The 22213-nt window shown below is 42.4% G+C and overlaps 1 protein-coding gene and 1 pseudogene across 4 annotated transcripts in view; one reads left to right on the top strand and one right to left on the bottom strand.

Moving 5' to 3' along the window:
• The window catches only part of GNL3L (G protein nucleolar 3 like), a 45671-nt gene that overhangs the window by 7243 nt on the left and 16215 nt on the right, over positions 1–22213 (top strand). For all 4 annotated transcript variants that reach the window (XM_024564349.4, XM_024564348.4, XM_045198632.3 and 1 more), the window contains 5 exons: positions 7102–7142; positions 8089–8184; positions 8882–8998; positions 9800–9883; positions 14740–14875. In XM_024564349.4, coding sequence (XP_024420117.2) covers positions 7102–7142; positions 8089–8184; positions 8882–8998; positions 9800–9883; positions 14740–14875 — 474 coding nt within the window. The remainder of the gene's footprint in view (positions 1–7101; positions 7143–8088; positions 8185–8881; positions 8999–9799; positions 9884–14739; positions 14876–22213) is intronic.
• On the bottom strand, positions 10375–14492 carry LOC112308161 (DNA (cytosine-5)-methyltransferase 3B pseudogene; annotated as a pseudogene).

Genomic DNA, 22213 nt, shown 5'->3' with positions numbered 1-22213 from the left:
CACGCTGCTGCCCGGACCCTGGAGCTAAGAGAGAGTGAGTCCAAGTAAGCCCGTGTAGGGGTTCTTTAAAGAAGAACTGCTTGGGACTCCAGCAGTTTCTGTCTTCCATAGCCTCATTTTCCACTTATTTTCACAAACAGAAGTTATGGGGACTTATCCTCTTGGCACTGGAACCCTGGGCTGGGGGGCCTGGTGTAGGGCTGGGATCCTGCACTCCAGAGATATCTCTCCCAATTTTCATCCGCCACATGTGGGTGTGAGACCAGCCGGTTCTGTATCCCCACCTCTCCTACCAGTCTCGATGTGGTTTTTCTTTAATTCCATAGTTGTTGGACTTTCATTCAGCTCAATTTTTGGCGATTCTGAATAATGGTTGTTCTGTACTTTAATTGTAATTTTAATGTGGTTGTGTGAGGAGGCAAGCTGTGTTTACCTATGCTGCCATCTTTGCTTTCTCCTATTTTACTTTATTTTTAAGGTATATTTTACTCATTATACTATTATGGTTGTCCCTTTTTTTCCTCCTCTTTATTCCCTCCACCCTGCATCTACCCCTCCCACCAGCATTCCTCACCTTTAGTTCATGTCCATGGGTAATACATATAAGTTCTTTGGCTTCTCCATTTGTTACACTATTCTTAATCTCCCCCTGTCTATTTTATACCTACCAATTATGTTTCTTATTTCCTGTACCTTTTCCCCCATTGTCCCCCCTCCCCGCTGATAACCCTCCATGTGATCTCCATTTCTGTGATTCTGTTCCTGTTCTAGTTGTTTGCTTAGACTTTGTTTTTGTTTTAGGTTGAGTGTTGATAGTTGTGAGTTTGTTGCCATTTTACTGTTCATATTTTTTATCTTCTTTTTTTTAGATAAGTTCCTTTAACATTTCATATAATTAGGGCTTGGTGATGATGAACTCCTTTAACTTGACCTTATCTGAGAAGCACTTTATCTGCCTTTCCATTCTAAATGATAGCTTTGCTGGATAAAGGAATCTTGGATGTAGGTCCTTGCCTTTCATGACTCTGAATACTTCTTTCCAGCCCTTTCTTGCCTGCAAGGTTTCTTTTGAGAAATCAGCTGATAATCTTATGGGAACTCCCTTGTAGGTAACTGTCTCCTTTTCTCTTACTGCTTTTAAGATTCTCTCATTTTTAATCTTGGGTAATGTAATTAAAATGTGCCTTGGTATGCGCATCCTTGGGCCAACTATTTGGGACTCTGAGCTTCCTGGACCTCCTGGAAGTCTATTTCCTTTGCCTGATTGGGGAAGTTCTTCATTAGTTTTTCAAATGAGTTTTCAATTTCTTGCTCTTCCTCTTCTCCTTCTGGCACCCCTATGATTTGAATGTTGGAACGTTTAAAGTGGTCCTGGAGGTTCCTAAGCCTCTTCTCATTTTTCTGAATTCTTGTTTCTTCATTCTGTTCTGGTTGAATGTTTATTTCTTCCTTCTTGTCCAAAGCGTTGATTTGAGTCCCAGTTTCCTTCCCTTCACTGGTTGGTTCCCTGTATATTGTTCTTTATTTGACTTTGCATAGCCTTTGCTTTTTCTTCTATTTTGTGACCATACTCAGCTATTTCTGTGAACATCCTGATTACCAGTGTTTTGAACTCTGCATCTGATAGGTTGGCTATCTCTTCATTGCTTAGTTCTATTTTTGGAGCTTTGATCTGTTCTTTCATTTGGGCCGTATTTTTTTGTGTTGTTGCACCTGTTACATTGTAAGGGGTGGAGCCTTAGTTATTCACCACGGTGGGGCAACCCACGTTGCTGTGTTATGACACTGTATGTGGATGAGTGGTCAGAGAGGGAACAATGCTGCTTGCTTGGCTCTCACCAGACTTTCAGTCATTTCTCCCACTACCCATAGGCAAATTGGGTCCTGCTGATGCTGATTCCCGGGTGGGTGGGTTTGTGTAGTTCTAAGACCCTCTGGGCCCCTCCAGTGAACTCTCCTGTGAGACTGGGAGTTTCTCCTGCTGCCATAATCCCCTCAGGTTTTTTAGTCATAGGTTTTGAAGCTTTCTTTTCCTGTGCTGAAACCCTGGGTTGCGTGGTCTGTCTCACTCCCCAGTTGTTCCTCCCAGTTTATTCGCACACAAACGTGGGACCACCAGCTGCCACCTTCCTGTGCATCTTCTTTGCCCTGGCTGCCTGTCTCCACCCTTCCTACCCGTCTGGATGAATGTTTCGTTTTTAACTCCTTGGTTGTTGGACTTCCATATAGTTCGATTTTCTCACAGTTCTGGTTATATTTTGTTTTTAAATTTGTTGTTGTCTTTCTTGTGGTTGTGTATGGAGGCAAAGTGTATCTACCTACGCCTCCATGTTGGCTGGAAGTCTTTCCTATTTTACTTTTTTAACAAGAGGGTGAAATAGTCTTGGTTTGGCGATGGTAAATCCAGAGTACATTTCCTGTACCTACTGGCCCCAAGATATTTGTGTGCTGGAGAAAACAACAGCCACCTTTCTAGAGGCCTGCAGGTGAAGCAGTATCTTCAGAGCTGAGTCTCTATTAAGGCAAGAGGTTGAGCAATTATTTCTGAGGAGAGATGGAAGAAGTAGGAGAGCGCTAAACTCCCAAGTGGAAAATTTGAAACAGAGGCAGAAGGAGGATGTTGATGGTGGAGTTACTTGCAGGCTGAGTATATTGATATGTAGTGGGGCAAGAGTATGGGAGATGATAGGTAAATGGGGATCTGCACCTTTGAGTATTGATTGATGTCAGAGTTGGTGGGTGGAGACTTTGAAACTCAGAGATTTGAGAAAATTCTTCCATGTCATATAGCTAGGCAGTTATTATGCTAGAATAGGACTTAGGTGTGGCTTGCTACAAAATTATAGCTGTTTTCTGTCTGAGCTGTTAAAAAAATAGATTACCCTGACCAGTGTGGTTCAGTTTGGTTGGGTGTCATCCCTCAAAGCAAAAGGTTGTGGGTTTGATTCCCAGTCAGGGCACATGCCTGGGTGGCAGGTTCAGTCTCTGGTCGGGGGACATACGAGAGGCAAGTAGGGGTTGTTTTTGTCACACATCGATGTTTATCTCCATCCCCCCCCTTTTCCCTCTAAAAATAAATAAAATTTTTGTTTTTTTAAATTCTTTAAAAAAGATTTTATTTATTTATTTTTTAGAGAGAAGGGAAGGGAGGGAGAAAGAGAAGGAGAGAAACATCAATGTGTTATTGCCTTTCATGCACTCCCTACTGGGGACCTGGCCTGCAACCCAGGCATGTGCCCTGACTGTGAATGAAACTGGTGATCTTTTGGTTCACAGGCCTGCACTCAATCTACTGAGCTACACCAGCCAGGGCTACAAGTAAAATCTTTTTTTAAAAAAGATTAACGGTGGCTCTTGGGTGCTGCAGTGCTATCAGTGATGACTGCACCCTTCCCCTCTTGTCTTCTTTCCCTTCTCTCCTCCTTTCTCTTGTGAAGCAGATGCTTTCCTTCTCTCTACATGATGTATTGGGTTGGTCAAAAAGTCTGTTACATCTCTAGTAGTGCTTAGTTGTCTTTAACTTCATTCAAAACAATTTTGTTAGGTTATATTGTGACAGCTGTCATATCAGTGTGCATTTAAAAAGACATCAAAATTGGTGAATTTTTGTGCAGCCGTTTTAATATTGAAGATGGAAGAAAATATGAACATTTTCAGCATATTGTGCTTTATTATTTTAAGAAAGGTAAAAACACAACTGAAATGCAAAAAAAGATTTGTGCATTGCATGGAGAAGGTGCTGTGACTGATCAAATGTGTCAAAACTGGTTTGCGAAGTTTCTTGGTACTACTGACATTTTGGCTTTGGCCAAATATTCTTTGCTGTGGGGCTGTCTGTATTACAACATGTTTAGCAGCACCCCTGGCCTTTGCCCACTAGAAGCCAATAGCGGGAGATAGCCGACATACTCAAAATATCCAAATCAATAAAGTTATTGGTGAAAATGAAAAATGTGTCTTTTATTTTACCGAAAAAATGTAACGGACTTTTTGGCCAACGCAATATTTTCTTTCATTGTGTGCCTGTATCCAGCCCAAGCTCTCAGTTTCCGGGGAAGTTAGTCAGATGGAAACTGTTGAGTAAAATGTCCAGATCTGGTTCATTCCAAACCTCACATTCTTTTCGTTGCTACATGAATACTTTGGAAGAAAAGGAGACTTGGTGGTCTTTTGTTGTTGTTGTTACAGGGAAATTCGAACCATTCACATTCGTTGTGATATGTTTGGTCTAATTTCTACCACCTTATTTTATGTTTTTGTTTATTTCCTCTTATTCCCTTATTTATTTACTTTTAAAGAATTAAGTTTAAAAAAAATCCTCCTCCAGTAATTATAGTTATGTTGGTAATTGCATTTATATTGATAGCAAACTTAATTAAATTTAAATTTCTCTATCCCTCTACCAGGTTAAATAATAACTATTTTTATCTTACTCTTTCAAAGTAAGACTTTTAGCATACTTTCATGCTTTGGCTTTTCCAACCCCTACTGCTTGATTCCTGGATTTTGTTGAAATAATTTGGCATTTTAGTTCTGAGCTATTTTCTTATGATATTCTTCCTTGATTTTAAAAATCCTTTCTTGATATGTATCATAGTTCTTAGCTACATTACTAGAATTTTTTAAAGATTTAATGATAAGTTTTGATAGATTTCCTCACCACCATTTATTTTCTTTAGCTTGAGATGCTTAATCTGATTTAATTTTTATTTTTGCTAGTATACTTCCTCAAGTAGTTTCACCAGAAAAGGAACAGGTGGTAATTTTCACACACCTGAAAATGTCTTTCTTTCAAACTTCATGTAGGAGTGATCTATTTGTCAGGTATAGAAATTTAGCTTGGAACACAGTCCCTTGTCTCAGAACTTGTAATGGTTATTCTTCTGTCTTCAGTGTTCAGAGATACAGATTTGAGAAGTAGGCTGTTCACTTTTCTTGCCTTTGCTGGAAATTTGTTCTGTTTGGAAGTTTGTAATATTTTCTCTTTATCCTTGGAGTTCAGAAATTTCAGTCGGGCTCTCTCTGGAGCATGCCCATGCCTTTCTTCCCTCTCAGGTGTGCATTTTTACTTTTCTCTCCTTGCAACCAGGTGAGCAGCAGGCAGTGGTAGCTCGTCCTGGGCTTACCCCTGAAACTGTCTCCAAGGCCCCCTTTGCTCTGACTTTTCAGTGAGCTAACAGCAGCCCCACCTTGGCTCACTTCTTTCACTGTAACTTTTACTTCTCAGTGAGTCCATGGCAACCCAGCGTGGCTCACTGCTTTTCTATAATGTTCCTAGAGATCTAAAGCAGAGCACCGCCTAGGCTCTCTCCTACTACTCTTCTGTTGCTTCTACCCTGAGTCTTTCCTTTTTTTCACTGTCACCAGCTTTTAATAAACGTACTCTCAAAATTAAAAAAAAAAAAGAAATTTCACTAGGATATGCCAAGGATATGTCTTTTGTGTTAATCTTGGTTCTTGGTGCTACATGAGCATTTCTAATCTGAAACCTCAAGCCTGTTTTCAACTAAAGGGACTTTTATTTATTATTTAAAAAAAATGTTTCTCCAGTTGTACCTTTTTTCTTTCAGGAACTTCTATTATTTATATAATAGCTCTCCTGGGTCATTTTATAAATTTACTCATAATATCCATTAAAAATTTTTTTTTTCTGTTTTAAGCAAGCACTTCCCTTGATTTTCCAACTTACTAATTTTATTGTTAGTGATGTCCTGTTTTTACTTCACCTGTTGAATTTTTATTCAATGTCAGGTTTGGGGAGCCTTTATGTCACATAGTTCCTTTGCAGTATCTCAAACCTCCTTAAGAATTTACAGTTCAGTGGTCCTCTCTTATCCATGGTTTTGCTTTCTGCAGTTTCAGTTACGTACAGTCAACTGCAGTCTGAAAATAATAATGGAAAACTCCAGAAATAAACAATAAGTTTTAAATTGCACACCATTCTGAGTAGCATAGTGAAATCCTGTGCCATCCAGTTTTGTCCCACCTGAGAAGTGAATCATTCTTTGGTCCAGAGTATCCACACTGTAGATGTTTCCCACCCACTAGTCACTTAGTAACTGTCTCTGTTATCAGATCGACTCCTCTGTTATCAGATTGACTCCTCCGGTATCACAGTGCTTGTGTTTAAGTAACTGTTATTTTACTTAATAATGGCCCCAAAAGTGATTCCTTTAAGTGAAAAAGTATGTATGTATGTATAGGAAAAATCAGTACAATATATATAGGGTTTGGTACTATTTGCAATACTATTTGTTGGGGGTCTTGGAATGAATATCTTGCAAATAAGGGGGAACTACTGTAGTATTTAAATTCTCGTTTCCTACATTAACTCTGGTGTAAACCACATGATGTGATTGGGGAGCCTGTTTTGGTAATCTCAGTCTGGCCCTATGTTTGTTTACACCCTGAACTTCCAGAATCTCCCCCTCTAGGAATTCCTTTAGCCCCCTTGCAACTGGTGAGAATTAAGGAAAGCCATTCTTCCCTAAGAGGCCAATTGTGAAGGGATTGACAGATGGGACTTCTCATTGAAGGTGGAGAGGCCTCTCAAATTTCTGGGCTTTGTTGAGGTTTGACTGGAGAAAGTGAGCTCTCTCCTCCTTGTGTCCAAGGGAGGCCACAGTTTAGCTGAATAGGACAAGTCCCTTTGGAGGCAATGGCCTGAGCAGGGTTGGCAGGAAGGGGCAGTTCTCTCCCCATCTGCTGAGGGCATCTACCCTGGCTAAGTCATCTGGGACTCCTCAAATCACCTTCCCATGCTGCCAATCCCTCACCTCAGCCTGGTGCTGAAATTGTCAAGTTGCCTCCTGCCAGAAGTTGGGGGCTAGAGAAGAGTCCTAAGCAGGTATTCAGGTCACTCTCTTCATAGGATTCATTGAGAATTATTTTAGTTTGCATTGAAATAATGCCTCAAGCATGATTACTAGTACTTCTTCTAACAGTGTTGATGCTGTATCCCTTTTGATCTTCTCCTGGGCCTAGACAGACATGGTGTCAGAGGCGTCCTTAGGCCCTAGTGTGGCCTGGCCTCGATTAAAGTGTCAACAAATGTTGGGTAGGTGAATGATGGCTCTTTTTTTTTTTTTTTTTTTTTTGCAGAAAATAAAAAGCCAGGTAAAGGTTCCAAAGGCTGCAAGAAGGTAAGTTGGCTGCACCCTCAGGTAAGGTTTGCCCATTTTTGGGGTAAGCTAGGAACGTGTTTCCTACCCTAGAAGAGGCCCACGGATGTTGGGTGACTCTAGACAGAGTACCACATTGGACTCAGTGGATCTGGCTTTTATTCCCTCTCTGGGTGACTGCAGCAGAGCATCGGCAGCATTTATTAAGTTTATACCATAGGTTACACGCTACATGTTTTAGATGAAGAAACTTAGCCTTAGTGAGAAAGCTCCTAGGTTCAAGGTAGTGCAGCTGGGACTTGAGTCTGTCTGAGTCCCAAATCCCTATCATTCGTGGAAAGGAGAAAGGCCAGAATATAATCTTTGGTTCCAGCTCCTGGATCTCCTGGTCCTGCTATGAAAGGTATGGGCAAGTAAGACTGGGGCCAGAGCAGTGGTCCTCAAATTTCAGCATGGTTAAAGGTCTCACACTTTAACCAGGGCTCCAGAATTACCTGAAGGGCTGGTTAAAACACAGATTTCTGGGCCCTACCCCTGGGTTTCTGATTTAGTGGGTTTGCCATGACATCCAAGAATTTGTATTTCCAACAAGTTCCCAGGTGTTGTTGGTTCTGGTCCAAGGACCACACTTTGAGAAGTACTTAGCTTTTCCCTTGGCCTTTACTTGGGATGCCTTCCCTGTTGCACACACCGCCCTCCCCCCCCCACCCCTCCCTACCCATCCTATTTCCTGGGATTCTTCAGTCAGTCCCTGCCTGGCTAGAGGAGGGATGGTGTCTCTCTAGCCAGATGGGCATACCTCTGGGGCAGAGCACTTCTTTTTGCTTGCTCTTTTCCTTCCTTTTCCCCAGCAACTACACTTCTGAGGAGCTTTAATGCCCCTGCCCCAGGAAAGGTGATTTCCATGGCTTCATTAGCTCTGTTTGATTTTTTTCCCCTATTGTGTGGTGACCATCCTACAAAGCAGCATGGGAAGAAAATAGCCTCGAAGGTGGCCTCCGTTCCCCAGTTTGTTCACTCCAATGATCGTGCCATCCGGGAGGCTGGATTAAAGAAGAAGAGGGTAAGATGGGAGAAAGAGAGGGCTTGGCTTGACTGCCAGATCCACAGGAGGGGTAAATGGAAGAGCAAAGGCCAGAATGGTTACGGTTGTAGGGGCTGTTGTGGAAGAGGGAGTGGAGGGTGTTGTTTTGATACTTGATTTAGTATCTGCATTTGCACGCCTTCCAGTCCATTGCTGCCTGGCTTATGTTCCCTTGGCTCCACTGAAGTGCCTCCCTCCCCCAGTCTCATCAGACCATTCTCTTAACATCAGACTTATGGATAGTTTTCATCTCATCTGATCTGAATTCTCTGCATTTGAGAGATGCTTTCCTTGAAACACTCTCACTTTGTCTTTCTTGTCATCTCATTCTCCTAGATGTCCTCCTTCCTCTCTTTCAGTCTCTCTCTGCTCTCTAAATTGTGGGGCAACCCACAACTTTGTTATCTTTCCCCTCTGGTCTTTAGGGATTTCCTCTGCCAGGAACACATTCTCGCTCAGCTTCCCATACCGCTTTCCCTTCCTGCATCTGTGTCTTTTTCTTTTTCTCAAACCCCTTATCTCCTGCTATCATATCTGCTTTGTCCCTATATCCTTGCTCCTCCCACCTCTGCCACCTCACACTGTTTCCTCCTTCTGTCATCTGCTATTACTCTCTGTCTCCCAACCCTCCCTTGTGGCTGCAGACCTAGTCAGCTGCTGTGTGTTCACTTGTTAGGTTGAGGAGATGAGGGAGAAGCAGCAGGCTGCCCGGGAGCAGGAGAGACACAGACGCAGGACACTCGAGAGCTACTGTCAGGATGTCCTGCGACGCCAGGAGGAGTTTGAGAGCAAGGTAAAAGAGCAATCTTTGCCCCTGGGCAGGACTGGTGTGGGTTTACTCAAGAGCATCTTTTGCTGTTGGTCTATGAAAAGGAAAGCAAAAGGGTGTGAGATGGTTGGAAGGGAAGCAGGGAATCAGTGCAGTGAGGATGGGAAAACAGTGAGGATGGAGGGAGGGAAGGAGGGTGAGAGGGAGATAAAGGGCTATTGTTGAGCCTTTTGTGTGACTGAACAACCCTGAGTAGGTCCTTTCTCCCAAGCTGGATCCCACAGATGGGTGGGAGGGGGTGGTTGGGAATTGGGGTAGGGAGATGTAGGACTAGAGAAAGGGGGAGAGAGGAGAGGGACTGAGTATGATGGGAGGGAGCGAGTATGAGAGAGGAGTGTACATGTGAGGGAGATGTCCTCTCCCTTCTAGGGCTTCTTACTGCCTTTTTGGCACATACTCTCATCTCACAGAATATGTACTTTCCAACTCATAGTTCCTTTTCTAACATAAAGTACATATTTTTCCTTCCCCATTCCATGTCTGCCATAGCTTGTTTTTCTCACACCTTCCTCTCACATTCCTCCCTAACACACCCATGTGCACACTCACACCTCTGCTGGTGCTTGAACACACACACATAGGCACCATGTGGGTCTGTCTCTTCTAGTTCCCAGCTTTGTTGACTGGTCACAGCTACTGTTCAGTAGGCTAGGACTCACATGGCTCCCCAGCCTCACATGTTTCCCAAGCCCTGGCTCTCACTCTATTTCTGTCCCTCTTGCCCCGACCCTGGACCATTCTGTCTCTCTTTTTTTTTTCCTTTAGGAAGAAGTTTTGCAGGAATTAAATATGTTTCCTCAGCTGGATGATGAGGCCACAAGGAAGGCTTATTACAAGGAGTTCCGTAAGGTATGGGGACCCATTTTTTAAAAATGATTTTATTTATTTATTTTTAGGGAGAGGGTAAGGGAAGGAGAAAGAGAGGGAGAGAAGCATCAGTGTGTGGTTGCCTCTTATGTGCTCCCAAATGGGGACCTGGCCTGCAACCCAGGCATGTGCCCTAGATTGGGAATCGAACTGGTGACCCTTTAGTTCACAGGCTGGCACTCAATTCACTGATCCCCACCAGCCAGGATGGGGACCCGTGGTTTTAAAAGAGAAATAACTGATTTTAATTTAACATACAGTAAACTCTAGGCATCTTTCAGCCTAAAAAATATCAAAACTGTTGAAACAAGGCACAACTTACCCTCATTCTTGTTTTTTAAAATATTTTATTTATTTATTTTTAGAGGTGGGGGGAGGGAGAGAAACATCCGTGTGTGGTTACCTCTCACGTGACCCCCTCACTGGGAACCTGGCCAGCAACCCAGGCATGTGCCCTGACTGGGAATCAAACCAGTGACCCTTTGCTTTGCAGGCCCTTGCTCAATCCACTGAGCCAGGGCTATCCCCATTCTTGTTACATGGCTCCGGTTACAAAAAAATTTTTTTTTATGAAAATGGTAAAACAAAAATAGAAGTCAGATTTTTTTAAAAAGTGTATTAAAAATTTCCACGAGACTTGTTAAAGTTACTACTTATTCTATAAAATAGCACCAGTAAGATTATCAAAAGGTGTTAAAAACCATTACAGTGTCATTTCTGAAATGCAGCTTGTCCGACCTCCTATTATCCCTAAAAATGATTTATCATGGAATGAAACAAGAAAGACTTTAAAATCTCTGGAGGCAGGGTTGAGCTTTTATTGCAATTTCCCCCCTGCAATGTCTTAGATGAGGGGAAGGTGTGAGGAATGTGCTTCTGCCCCTGGTCACTGCTTACGAGTTCAGAGAAAGGCTGAGGAATTAGGGTCATACTTATAATCTGGGGGACTGTGTCTGCAGAAGTCTGGAGGGTACATTTGGGGGGGTCCTTACCTAAACCTCCCCTTTTAGTCCCCTCACATAGGGAAGAGATAGCAAGAAGCCATTCCTGCCTACATAATATATGTCAGCTTATAACACAACCCACCACCCTTCCTGAGCTTCCAGGAGGGTTCTGTTGCAGTCACTGGGAGGGATTTAGCTCAGGTTGGCCCTGCCTTTGGGTCTATGGGAAGAAGTAGCCCTGAATGTGAGGATAAGGTCATCCCTGCTGAAATCATCATTAGTGTGGAAAATACTCTCATGGGCCCCCAACAGTGAATCCCAGCCCTTTATATTGGGTCCAGGGGAACATGCTGGGTAAAATTCAAGCATGATAGACATCATTTCCTCTTCTGCCCTAGAAAAAAGCATCCTGGACCTTTAAAATGTCCCTTAGCTACATGTCTACCATTGTACACTCCTGGAAACAAGTTGCCACAGATGTTTAAAAAAAAAGTCTTCCAGTAACTGTCTCAGGTGACTTTCAGCCTTAACCTGAGTATTGGAGCTGCTGGCATGGTGGTTTTGGTACATTAGCCATTGTTATTGAGCGGTGAACCTAGGAGGGGACAAAAAAGCCATCTTTTTACTACTTCAAGCTTCAGAGTTTTGGAAGACAAAATGAGCACTGTGTTTGGTCACTCTAAGCAGCCAAGTTGAATTGTGCACAAGAAGGTGACTCCTTGGGCTCCCCTTGCCAGGAGGGCATTGGGTGGTTCTGGTGAGGTACATGGTGTGACCCTACACAGCTGAGCTGAGGAAGGGCAGAGCCTGGGATGTATCTCTTGGGTTCTGGTTCTGCTCCGTACACCTCAGTACCCTAGAGTGCCTGGGGGACTATTAAAAGGACTATTAAAAGTAGTCCTTCAGGGGGGCAAAGAGGTGTTGGGTGACAGGCATACTGCAGGACTTCCTGAGCAGCTTCTGGTGGGCACCACTGCCCATGTGGGACACGTCTGTGTAGTATGCGGGGAGACTGAAGATCCTTTCTAGGTCAGTGTACCACAGAACATCTTCTTTGCCATTCAGGACAACAGGGAAAAGTTGGTTTTTCCCCTGTCTGATCGAGTTTGACTTGGTGGTTATTGTCTGTACTTTCTTTAAATTTGCTGTCCTCTTGAACTCCAAGCAGTCCTGTAGCTCAAGTTTATCATTCTTTGATGCTACCAAGGGCCGGTTTGTCCAGGGCAGGTTGTCCCAGAAGTATTGGGCCCAGTGAGCAGCAGAGACTTTGATGGCATCAATCATTGCTGGATTACACTCCAGGAGCCACGAGATGTCCCTCTTGTTCCCAGCCTTCATGGCTACCACAGTCTCAAACATCCTGAAGAAGGTCCTCACCGTCCTTGGGGCATGAGTAATTCAGCAGGTGGTAGAAGTTGAAGAAAAGGCAGCCTTTCCTGGCGGGATTCACATTTGAGAGATCATTACATAGGCTTCCACCAGTCACCAAGTCAAAGCGGCCCCATTCTTCATTATTTTTCTTTGTGATGTTCCCGACGTCATTCACATATTTGGTAGTGCCTTTGTGTTTAACAGTGCCAATGGCAATGGACTCTTCACGTATTTCAAAGGTGACATACTTCTCTACTTTGATGCCCAGTTCTCTGAGGACCAAGTACCCTGTGGCAGTTCCATCAAACAGGGACAAGACTCGAATGGGCTGCCTTCGGGCTGCATGAATTACAGGGTATAACGTGGGGCTTTGTATTTGAGACTGGTGTCGCTGGTGAAGAAGGACTGCAGGTGCTCATTCCTGTCCTTCCGGCGCTGCAAGACCCTGTGACAGTGCTGAGGGAGGCATATGTAGCTACTCCAGGGCTCCCGCAACTTGGCATGTGCTGCTGTGCCGGTGCCCCCCAGCACTTCCAGGCACTCCACATGGAAGAAGCAGCTCATGTTGCTCACAAGGAGCATCTCGCGGCCCTCAGCGCACATGGTGCAGTAGGCCTGGTAGCCATCATCATCGTACATGTAGAACAGCTTGAGGAACCAGTCCCGGCATGTCTGGCAGAGCCCACCCTCAAAAAGAGGGTGGAAGGACATAGGGTTTTTTTTTTTTTGTTTTTTACCACAGGACAGACACCTGTCTTCCAGACTACTCATATTTGTTGGCAACGTCCAAAGCCATTTGCTCTCAACTCTGGTCCTCTTCTCATTCTTTGCCATTGTTATAGCAACTTGTCTTGAGGCGCTTGGATGGGGGGCAGTAGTCAGGGGAAGTGACTGAGTCGTCAGGTATGCATCTTTGAGTCTTGTTCTTGTATTTCCTTGATTCTCAGTTCCCACTGCCTGCATGATGCACCTTTGACTTACTAACCTCTGGTTGCTTGTTGTTAGGTTTGAGGTCCTCAATCCTAGTGGACTTAAAGCCCCCATGGCCTGACTCCAACATGGGCTTCAGCTGGCCCTCCAGTGCATCTCCGGGGCTGTTGGGGAAGGTCTTGCCAGCCCACACCCTGGCTTTCTCCAGAGCATGGTACATGGCCTTCCTATAAGAGACCAGTTTATTGAAGGTTGCCGGATCAAAGTGCTGGCTCAATGGCCCCAAAGCCACCAGCTTAGCTATGGAGAAGTTGGAGAACTTGCCATTACCAAACTGCTAGACCCACTGCATGCCATTCATGGCCTGGTGCTTGGAGGTGGCCTTTCAAGACACTACTATGGCAGGCCACCAGGAGAAGCCCTTGATCTTTCCCCACACAAGGTCCCCTATTCCAAACTCCTTCCCACCCTGATACTCTGTGCCATCTGTATCTTTGCCTTCTGCATCCACCTGTGGGAAGTTCAAGTTCTCCTGTTGGCTGTCCTCAGCCATGCAGGTGTAAGGGGTACTGCTGCTCTGGGGTACTATACTGTCATCTGTGAGGTTGATGGTGAGGTAGGGGCTATCCAGGGGATAGCCATCGTGTGCCTACTGAGGAAGCTGCCCGCTGCCTCAGGGACCTGGTAGCTTAGAACTCTACCAGGGACTCTCCCGCGTGATGTGATTGCAGCCCTGCCAGCCTCTGGTGGAATGTAGGGAGAGCCTGTGCTTATCTTGGCTAGAGGAACTGGTGTTACTTGGGGTTCAGACACCTGGGCTTTCAGGCTGAGTCCTGGTTTCATGAAGTTTTGGCATCACTTGCATGGTGGAGCCATCTCCATCTTCCCCTTCATCTCCATCACCCGTTACATCCTGAGTATAACTTAGTAGGCTGGAGACCTCCGTCTTGGATAGTTGTGAACTTGATTTGTGGCCTCTCATCTCTGGGGTGCTACAGCCTCCAGAATCCGGGGTGAGGGTGTGTCCTTGGAGTCAGAAGACTGGACGCTGCAACCCTCATTGGTGATGATGGAGTCCTCCCTCCTGCTGGCGGTGTCCTCTGTTGTCTGGTGTCTCCTCCTTCGTTGTTTCTTGCTGAGAGCCTGACTTGGGCATGGCTTCTGTGGAGCTGTGGTCATGACAGGCTGGTGCGAGGCCAGTGGGAGGCTGTGCATAGTACTTGGCTCATGAATGTCCAGTGATCACGTTTTACTTGGGCCACTTAATCCCCTTGTTGCTGACTGGGTGTGGCTGTTCCCTTGTCAGCCTGCCAATAGACCAGTGGTGTAGGCCACGGATGCTCGGAGTGTTTTCCATGCAGGCTGTGGCCGGGGAGGTTGGGGGCAGCTGCTGCAAGGAAGTAGTGTGGGCCAGATGGCAGAGGGAGATGGTTGGACACCCATTTCTTAAGGTCCTTTAGGGAGTGCACTATACTAGTTTCATCTCCTCCATTTCTGTTTCTGCTGATTGAGATGTAGACCTTTTTTCTCTTGGGCCTGTGTGATTGCTACCCAATCCTTCCCTGCCTTCATCTCTCGTCCTCTGCCCTGTAGGTGGTGGAATACTCTGATGTGATTTTGGAAGTTCTGGATGCCAGGGACCCATTGGGCTGTCGCTGCTTCCAGATGGAGGAGGCTGTCCTGCGGGCAGAAGGCAACAAGAGGCTGGTCCTGGTCTTGAACAAGATTGGTGGGTATTGAGAAGGAGTAGGTAAGGCAGGGCAGGGGCCAGGCCTTCTTGAAAATTAGCTCAGACGAGATCCTGAGTACCAGTAACTCAGTGGTGCGCCTAAGAGTTATGCAAGGTAGGAATTCCTGTTCCAGTTTTTAAGGCCAGGAATCTGGGAGGTGAAATCATTTGTCTAAAGACACACACAGAATGTAGCAGAAGTGGGCAGTGGAGTTAAAGCCTGTGTGCCTTTGATTCCCCCTTGCCATTTTGAGCCATATCTGACTGGCCAACTCTGGAGAGTTGCGTCTTCTCTAAGCTGGAACCCCAAGACTAGAGCATGGGCTCAGGAGTCATTCAGGTCTGGGTCCCATCCCAATTGTGCTATATTTTTGCAAATTAAAACAATTTTTATTGTTGACACTGTTACAGATGTCCCCCATTTCCCCTCTTTTCCCACCACCAAGCCCTTCACTGCATATTTTTAATAAAAACTTTGATATGAACATGTTCTAAGTGCATAAGTAAGTGGCTGCATAATGTTAGATGGATGGGTGTAGCACTATTTACTGAACTAATTTCATATTGATAAGTATTTAGCTGCAGGAAGCATTCTCATATACTTTGTCACTCATGTAGTAAGCATCATAGGAATAAAACCTAGAAATGTGGTTGCTGAATCAAAGAGTGTTCCTCTTTTAACTGTTACATTATACAACCTGCTCTCTATAGAAAAGTTGTATGAATTTACCTTTCCAGAATGTGAATACCTATTTTCTTTTTCCTGTCATTTTTTTATTAATGTTCGAATATAGTTGTCCCCATTTTCCCACCACTACTTTCCCCCTCCCCACCCACTCCCACCCTCAATCCTACCCCCCTTTGACTTTGTCCATGGGTCCTTATACATGTTCCTTGATGGTACTTCCCCTATTATCCCTCCCCGCCCTCCTCTGTGGTTACTGTCAGTTTGTTCTTTATTTCAATGTCTCTGGTTGTATTTTGCTTGCTTGTTTTGTTAATTAGGTTCCACTTATAGGTGAGATCATACGGTATTTGTCTTTCACCACCTGGCTTACTTCACTTAGCATAATGCTCTCCAGTTCCACCCATGCTGTCGCAAAGGATAGGAGCTCCTTTCTTTCTGCTGTGTAGTATTCCATTGTATAAATGTACCATAGTTTTTGGATCCACTCATTTACTGATGGGCACCTAGCTTGTGCCCAGCACTTGGTGATGGTAAATTGTGCTGCTATGAACATTGGGGTGCATAGGTTCTTTTTAATTGATGTTTCAGGATTCTTAGGGTATAATCCCAGCAGTGGAATTGCTGGGTGAAAAGGCCATTCCATTTTTAGTCTTTTGAGGAAATTCTATACTGTTTTCCACAGTGGCCTCACCAGTCTGCATTCCCATCAACAGTTCACTAGGGTTCCCTTTTCTCCACAACCTTGTCAGAACTTACTGTTTGTTGATATGCTTATGATGGCCATTCTCACCTGTATGAAGTGGTACCTCATTGTGGTTTTAATTTGCATCTCTCTGATGGCTAGTGATGCTGAGCATCCTTTCATATGTCTCTCAGCCCTCTGGATGTCCTCTTTGGAGAAATATCTATTCAGGTCTTTTGCCCATTTTTTAATTTGATTGTTTGTCTTCCTGATGTGGAGTTGTGTGAGTTCTTTTTATATTTTGGAGTTCAAACCCTTGTCAGAATTATCACTGGTAAATATATTTTCCCATACAGTTAGTTCCCTTTTCATTTTGCTAATGTTTTCTTCAGCTATGCAGAAGCTTTTTATTTTGATGAAGTCCCATTTGTTTATTCTTTCTTTATGTCCCTTACAATAGGGGACATAGTGGTGAAAATATTGCTGCATGGAATATCTGAGATTTTCCTGCCTATGTTCTCCTCTAGGACTTTATGGTATCATAACTTATATTTAGTCTTTTATCCATCTTGAGTTTATTTTGGTGTATAGTATAAGTTGGTGATCAAGTTTCCTTTTTTTTTTTTTGCATGTAGCTGTCCAGATCTCCCAACACCATTTGTTGAGGGGGCTATTTTTACTGCATTTTATGCTTCTGCCTTCTTTGTCGAATATTAATTGACCACAGAGACTGGGTTTATTTCTGGGCTCTCTATTCTGTTCCATTGGTCTATGTGTCTGTTCTTATACCAGTACCAGACTGTTTTGATTACTGTGGCCTTGTAATATAGTGTGATGTCAGGTATGGTGATCCCTCCTACTTTGTACTTCTTTCTCAAAATTTCTGCAGCTCTTCGGGGTTGGTTATGGTTTTATGCAAATTTTTGAAATGTTCGTTCTATATCTGTGAAATATGTCATAGGCGTTTTAATAGGGATTGCATTGAATGTATAAATTGCTTTGGGTAGTATGGACATTTTGATGGTGTTAGTTCTTCCAGTCCATGAACTTGGTATATGCTTCCATTTGTGTCTTCCTTAATTTCTTTCTTCAGTGTTGTGTAATATTCTGAGTACAGTTCTTTTACCTCCTTGGTTAGATTTATTCTTAGGTACTTTCTTTTTCTTGTTGCTATATCAAATGGGATTTTTTTTTTCCTGATATCTGTTTCTGATATTTCGTTGTTGGTGTACCAGAATGACTTCAATTTCTCAGTATTGACTTTGTGTCTCACTGTTCTGCCAAATTCACTTATTAGGTCAAGTCTTTTGGTGGAGTCTATAGGATTTTTAATGTATACTATGATGTCATCTGCAAACAATGACAGTTTTACTTCCTCTTTGCCAATTCGAATGCCTTTTATTTCTTCTTTCTGATTGCTGTGGCTAGGACTTCCAATACTGTGTTGAATATAAGTGGTGAAGGCAGACATCCTTGTCTTATTCCTGATCTTAGTGGGAAAGCTTTTAGTTTTTGTCCATTGAGTATGATGTTGGCTGTAGGTCTCTCATATATGGCCTTTATTATGTTGAGGAATGCTCCCTCTACTCCCACTTTGCTGAGCATTTTTATCATAAATGGGTGCTGTACCTTACCAAATGCTTTTTCTGTATGTATTGATTTTTGTCTTTGCTGTTGTTGATGTGATGTATTATGTTTATTGATTTGCGAATATTGTACCATCCTTGCATCCCTGGGATGAATCCCTGGGATGAATCCCACTTGATCATGTGTCTTTTTAATGTGTTGCTGGATGTGGTTTGCCAATATTTTGTTGAGGATTTTAGTGTCTGTGTTCATCAGCGATATTGGTCTCTGGTTTTCTTTCTTTGTTGCGTGTTTGTCTGGCTTGGGGATTAGGATGATGCTGGCCTCATAAAAAGTTTGGGAGTCTTCCCTCTTCTTGGATTTTTTGGAGTAGTCTGAGAAGTATAGGGGTTAGCTCTTCCTTAAATGTTTTGTAAAATTCTCCTGTGAACCCATCCGGCCCAGGGCTTTTGTGTGCAGGGAGTTTTTTGATTGCTACTTCAATTTTGTCAGCTATTATTGGCCTATTCAGGCTTTCTGCTTCTTCATTGAGTTTTGGAAGATTATACTTCTCTAGAAATTTGTCCATTTTAACCTAGGTTTTCAAATTTCTTGGCATATAGTTCTTCATAGTAATTTCTTACAATCCTTTGTATATCTGTGGTATCAGCTATAATCTCTTCTCTTTCATTTCTGATTGTGTTTATTTGGGTCCTCTCACTTTTTTTCTTGATGAGTCTGCTTAAAGGCTTGTTGATTTTGTTCATCTTTTCAAAGAAGCAGTTCCTGGATTTATTCATCTTTAGAATGGCACTTTTAGTCTCTGTGTCATTTAACTCTGCTCTGATCTTGGTTATTTCCTTCCATCTACTTGCTCTGGGCTTTGTTTTTTTTGTTGTTCCTCCAGTTTTTGTCAATGTAGGGTTAGGTTATTTATTTGAAATGTTTTATATTTTTTAGGTAGGCCTGTATCACTATGAACTTACCTCTCAGGACTGCCTTCGCTGTGTCCCATAAGTTTTAGAGTGTTGTGAGTTCACTTTCAATTTGTTTCGAGAAAGTTTTTATTTCTTCCTTGATCTCATTCTTAACCCATTCATTTTTTAATAGCATGCTATTCAATCTCCATGAGTTTGAGTGTTTTTGAATTTTTTCCTTGAGATTGTTTTCTTTTTTCCTTTTTTAAAAAAAAATTTATTGTTATTCAATTACAGTTGTATGTCTTTTCTCCTGAGGTTGTTTTCTAGTTTCAGGCCCTTGTGGTCTGAAATGGTACTTGTTATGATTTCAGTTTTCTTGAATTTGTTGAGGCTTATTTAGTGTCCTGTTATATGGTCTGTCTTTGAAAATGTTCCATGTGCATTTGAAAAGGATGTGTATTTTTCTTCTTTGGGATGAAAGTTTCTACACACACACACACACACACACACCAGTTAAGTCCATTTGATCTAGGGCATTGTTCAATGCTACAATATCCTTGTTGATATTTGCTTGGAAGATCTATCCATTGTTGACAGTGGGGTGTTGAAATCACCTAGTATAAGTGTGTTGTTGTCTATATCTTTCTTGAAGTCCTCCAATATTTTCTTTATGTATTTGGGTGCTCCTGTGTTGGGTGCATATATATTTATAATGTTTATGTCTTCTTGATGGATTCTTCCCTTGAGTTGTGAAGTGTCCTTCTTGGTCTCTTTTTATGGCTTTTGTTTTGAAGTCTTTCTTGTCAGATATAAGTATTGCTACCCTGGCTTTTTTTTCCCTGTCCGTTTGCTTGGAATATTTTTACATCCTTCCACTTTCGGTCTGTTATAGATATTTTGTTCTGCAGTGAATCTCTTACAGGCAGCATATGTGTGGGTCGTGCTTTCTTATCCATTCAGCTACCCTATGTCTTTTGATTGGAGCATTTAATCCATTTACATTCAAGGTTATTACTGATATGAACTTATTCATTGCCATTTTACTCCCTTCGTACCTGTGTTCCTCTCTGTCAGTTATTTTCTTCTTCTTAAAGCAGTCCCTTTAGCATATCATGCAGTGCTGGTTAGGTGGAGGTGTATTGTTTTAGCCTTTTGTGTGGAAGCTCCTTATTTGACCTTCCATTTTAAATGAGAGCCTTGCTGGGTAGAGTAGTCTTGATTGCAGGCCTTTACTTTTTATTACTTGGAATATTTCTTGCCATTCCCTTCTGGCTTGTAATGTTTCTGTTGAGAAGTCAGCTGCTAGTCTTACTGGGGCTCTCCTGTGTGTTCCTTCCTGTTTCTCCCTTGGTGCCTTTAAGATTCTCACTTTGTCTTTGAATATTGCCATTTTAATTATGATGTCTCTTGGAGTGGGCCTGTTTTGGTTCCTCTTGATTGGGACCCTCTGTGCTTCTTGGACTTGTGTGGCTTTTTCTCTAATCAAATTAGGGAAGTTTTCCATCATTAGTTTTTGAAATAGGTTTTCTATCCCTTGCTCTTCTTCTTCTGGTATCAGCATTAAATGGATATTATCATGTATCATGTTGTCCAGCAGTACCCTTAACCCCTCTTTGTTCTTTTCGAGTCTTTTTTCCTTTTCTTGCTCTTTTTGGGAGTTTTTTTCTACTCTGTCCTCCAGTTTGCTGATTTGGTCCTCTGCTTTATCAAGCTTGCTTTTGATTCCTTTGACTGTGTTCTTCAATTCAGAAATTGTGTTCTTCATTTCCTCTTGGCCCTTGTTGATTGTTGCTATGTCCCTTTTTATGCTGATACAGTTTGCAGAAAGTTCCTCGTAGTTTCCCTGTAGTTTTTGGTGATTCTCACTAAGCTCGTCGAGCTTCCTTATAACCATTGTTTTGAACTTGTTATCTGATAGTTGACTTGTCTCTATTTTATGTAGCATTCTTTCTTAGGATTCCTCCTTTCCTTTTGATTGGGGGTTGTTTCTTTGTCTTCCCATTATTTGTAGGGCTCTTCTTGCTTGCTTTTGCTTCTTAAATTGATCTGTTTTGACTTTCTGACTGTGGTGTGAACTTCTGTGGTAGGAGATCTGTGAGATTCAGTGGTGCAGTCTCCTTGATCTTCTGAACTTGATGCTCTTGGGATGCCCTTTATGCCCGTTATGCTGGTTCTCTGCATGTAATTGGGTTTGATTGTTGTTGGGTCATTCTTTAGTGGGTCCTTCCCTTCAGCCGTTTGACTGATGGTCAGTATGCCCACCACATCTTATACCCTGTTGTGCAGGTGCTGCCAGAACAAAACTACAAAGCCCAGGAAACAAACCCACACCTATAAAAATAACTCCCCCCCACAATCCCACTATCAACAGCAAATGAGCCAGTGTTAATAAGGGTGTCAAGAGATTAAGACTGTTATAAGAAAGGAGAGTGGATATGAGATGACCTACTGAAAGAAAAATGATTTTGATAGGGTAGAGGGAGGAGCACTAATAAGAGTTGGAGCAATTGTAAGAGAGAATGTAAAATTTACCTCATGAATAAAAAAGGGAATGAAGAATGTGGAATGCAGTATGAGAAGGGAAACGTATAGTATTAGGTTTAAGCAAATTAAAATAATGTAAAATAAAATAAAGTGAGAGAGAGAAAGGAAAAGAAGGAAAAATAGTAAATAATTAATAAAAATATAGGAGCCACATTGGAGAGAAAGATCCACCCCAGTACTATCAACAACAAACGAGCTAAAATTAATATAGGTGGTATGGAAATAAGAGGGGAAAAAGAAACAAATTCTAAGAGATCTTTAGAAGAATGGGAAGTGATTTTGAAATGATATAGGTAGAGGGAATGCTAAGAGTGAGGAACAAAAAGCAGGCTAAGAGGGAAAAATTAAAATTTGGGATGTAAGTAAGAAGAAAAAAATAGAAAAAAGAATAAAGAAAAATAAAAGGGCAGAATGAAAGAGAAATAGAAGAAAGACCAAAAAAAAAAAAAAAACCAAAAACAGGCTAATACAGCAAAATTAAAATTTGAGATGAAAAAAAAAGTGTAGGAGAGGGGACCAGTAAAATTTGATATTTGAAATACAGAATTAGTGAAGTTCTAGAGATAAAATTAGAAAAACAATGCAATAACAACTACCCTAAAAAGAAAAAAAAATCTACCCTACCCACAACCAACTAGCAAAGATTGTTAAAGGTGGAGGGAGAACATGGGTATTTTAAGGATATGAGATGACTATTAACAAGAATGTTGGTTTTGTGTGTCTGGACCGAGGAAGAAATAGTAAGAATGCAGAATGGAAACAAATTGTAGCAAGAGAGAAAACAAAATTTGAAATGAAAATATTGCAAGGGAAGAGGAAGGTGAAATGGGCTCAGAGGAGGGAATGTCAAAATATGTGAATTGAAATACACTGTAATATAAATTCTAGTGTCCTAACATGTACCAACTTGCTGGACAAGAAATGAATGTTTAAAAGCT

The sequence above is a fragment of the Desmodus rotundus genome, chromosome X (genome assembly GCF_022682495.2).
Source record: "Desmodus rotundus isolate HL8 chromosome X, HLdesRot8A.1, whole genome shotgun sequence".
Classification (NCBI taxonomy): domain Eukaryota; kingdom Metazoa; phylum Chordata; class Mammalia; order Chiroptera; family Phyllostomidae; genus Desmodus; species Desmodus rotundus.
Note: the sequence above shows the minus strand (reverse complement) of the source record. Positions and strands in the feature narration are given on the sequence as shown.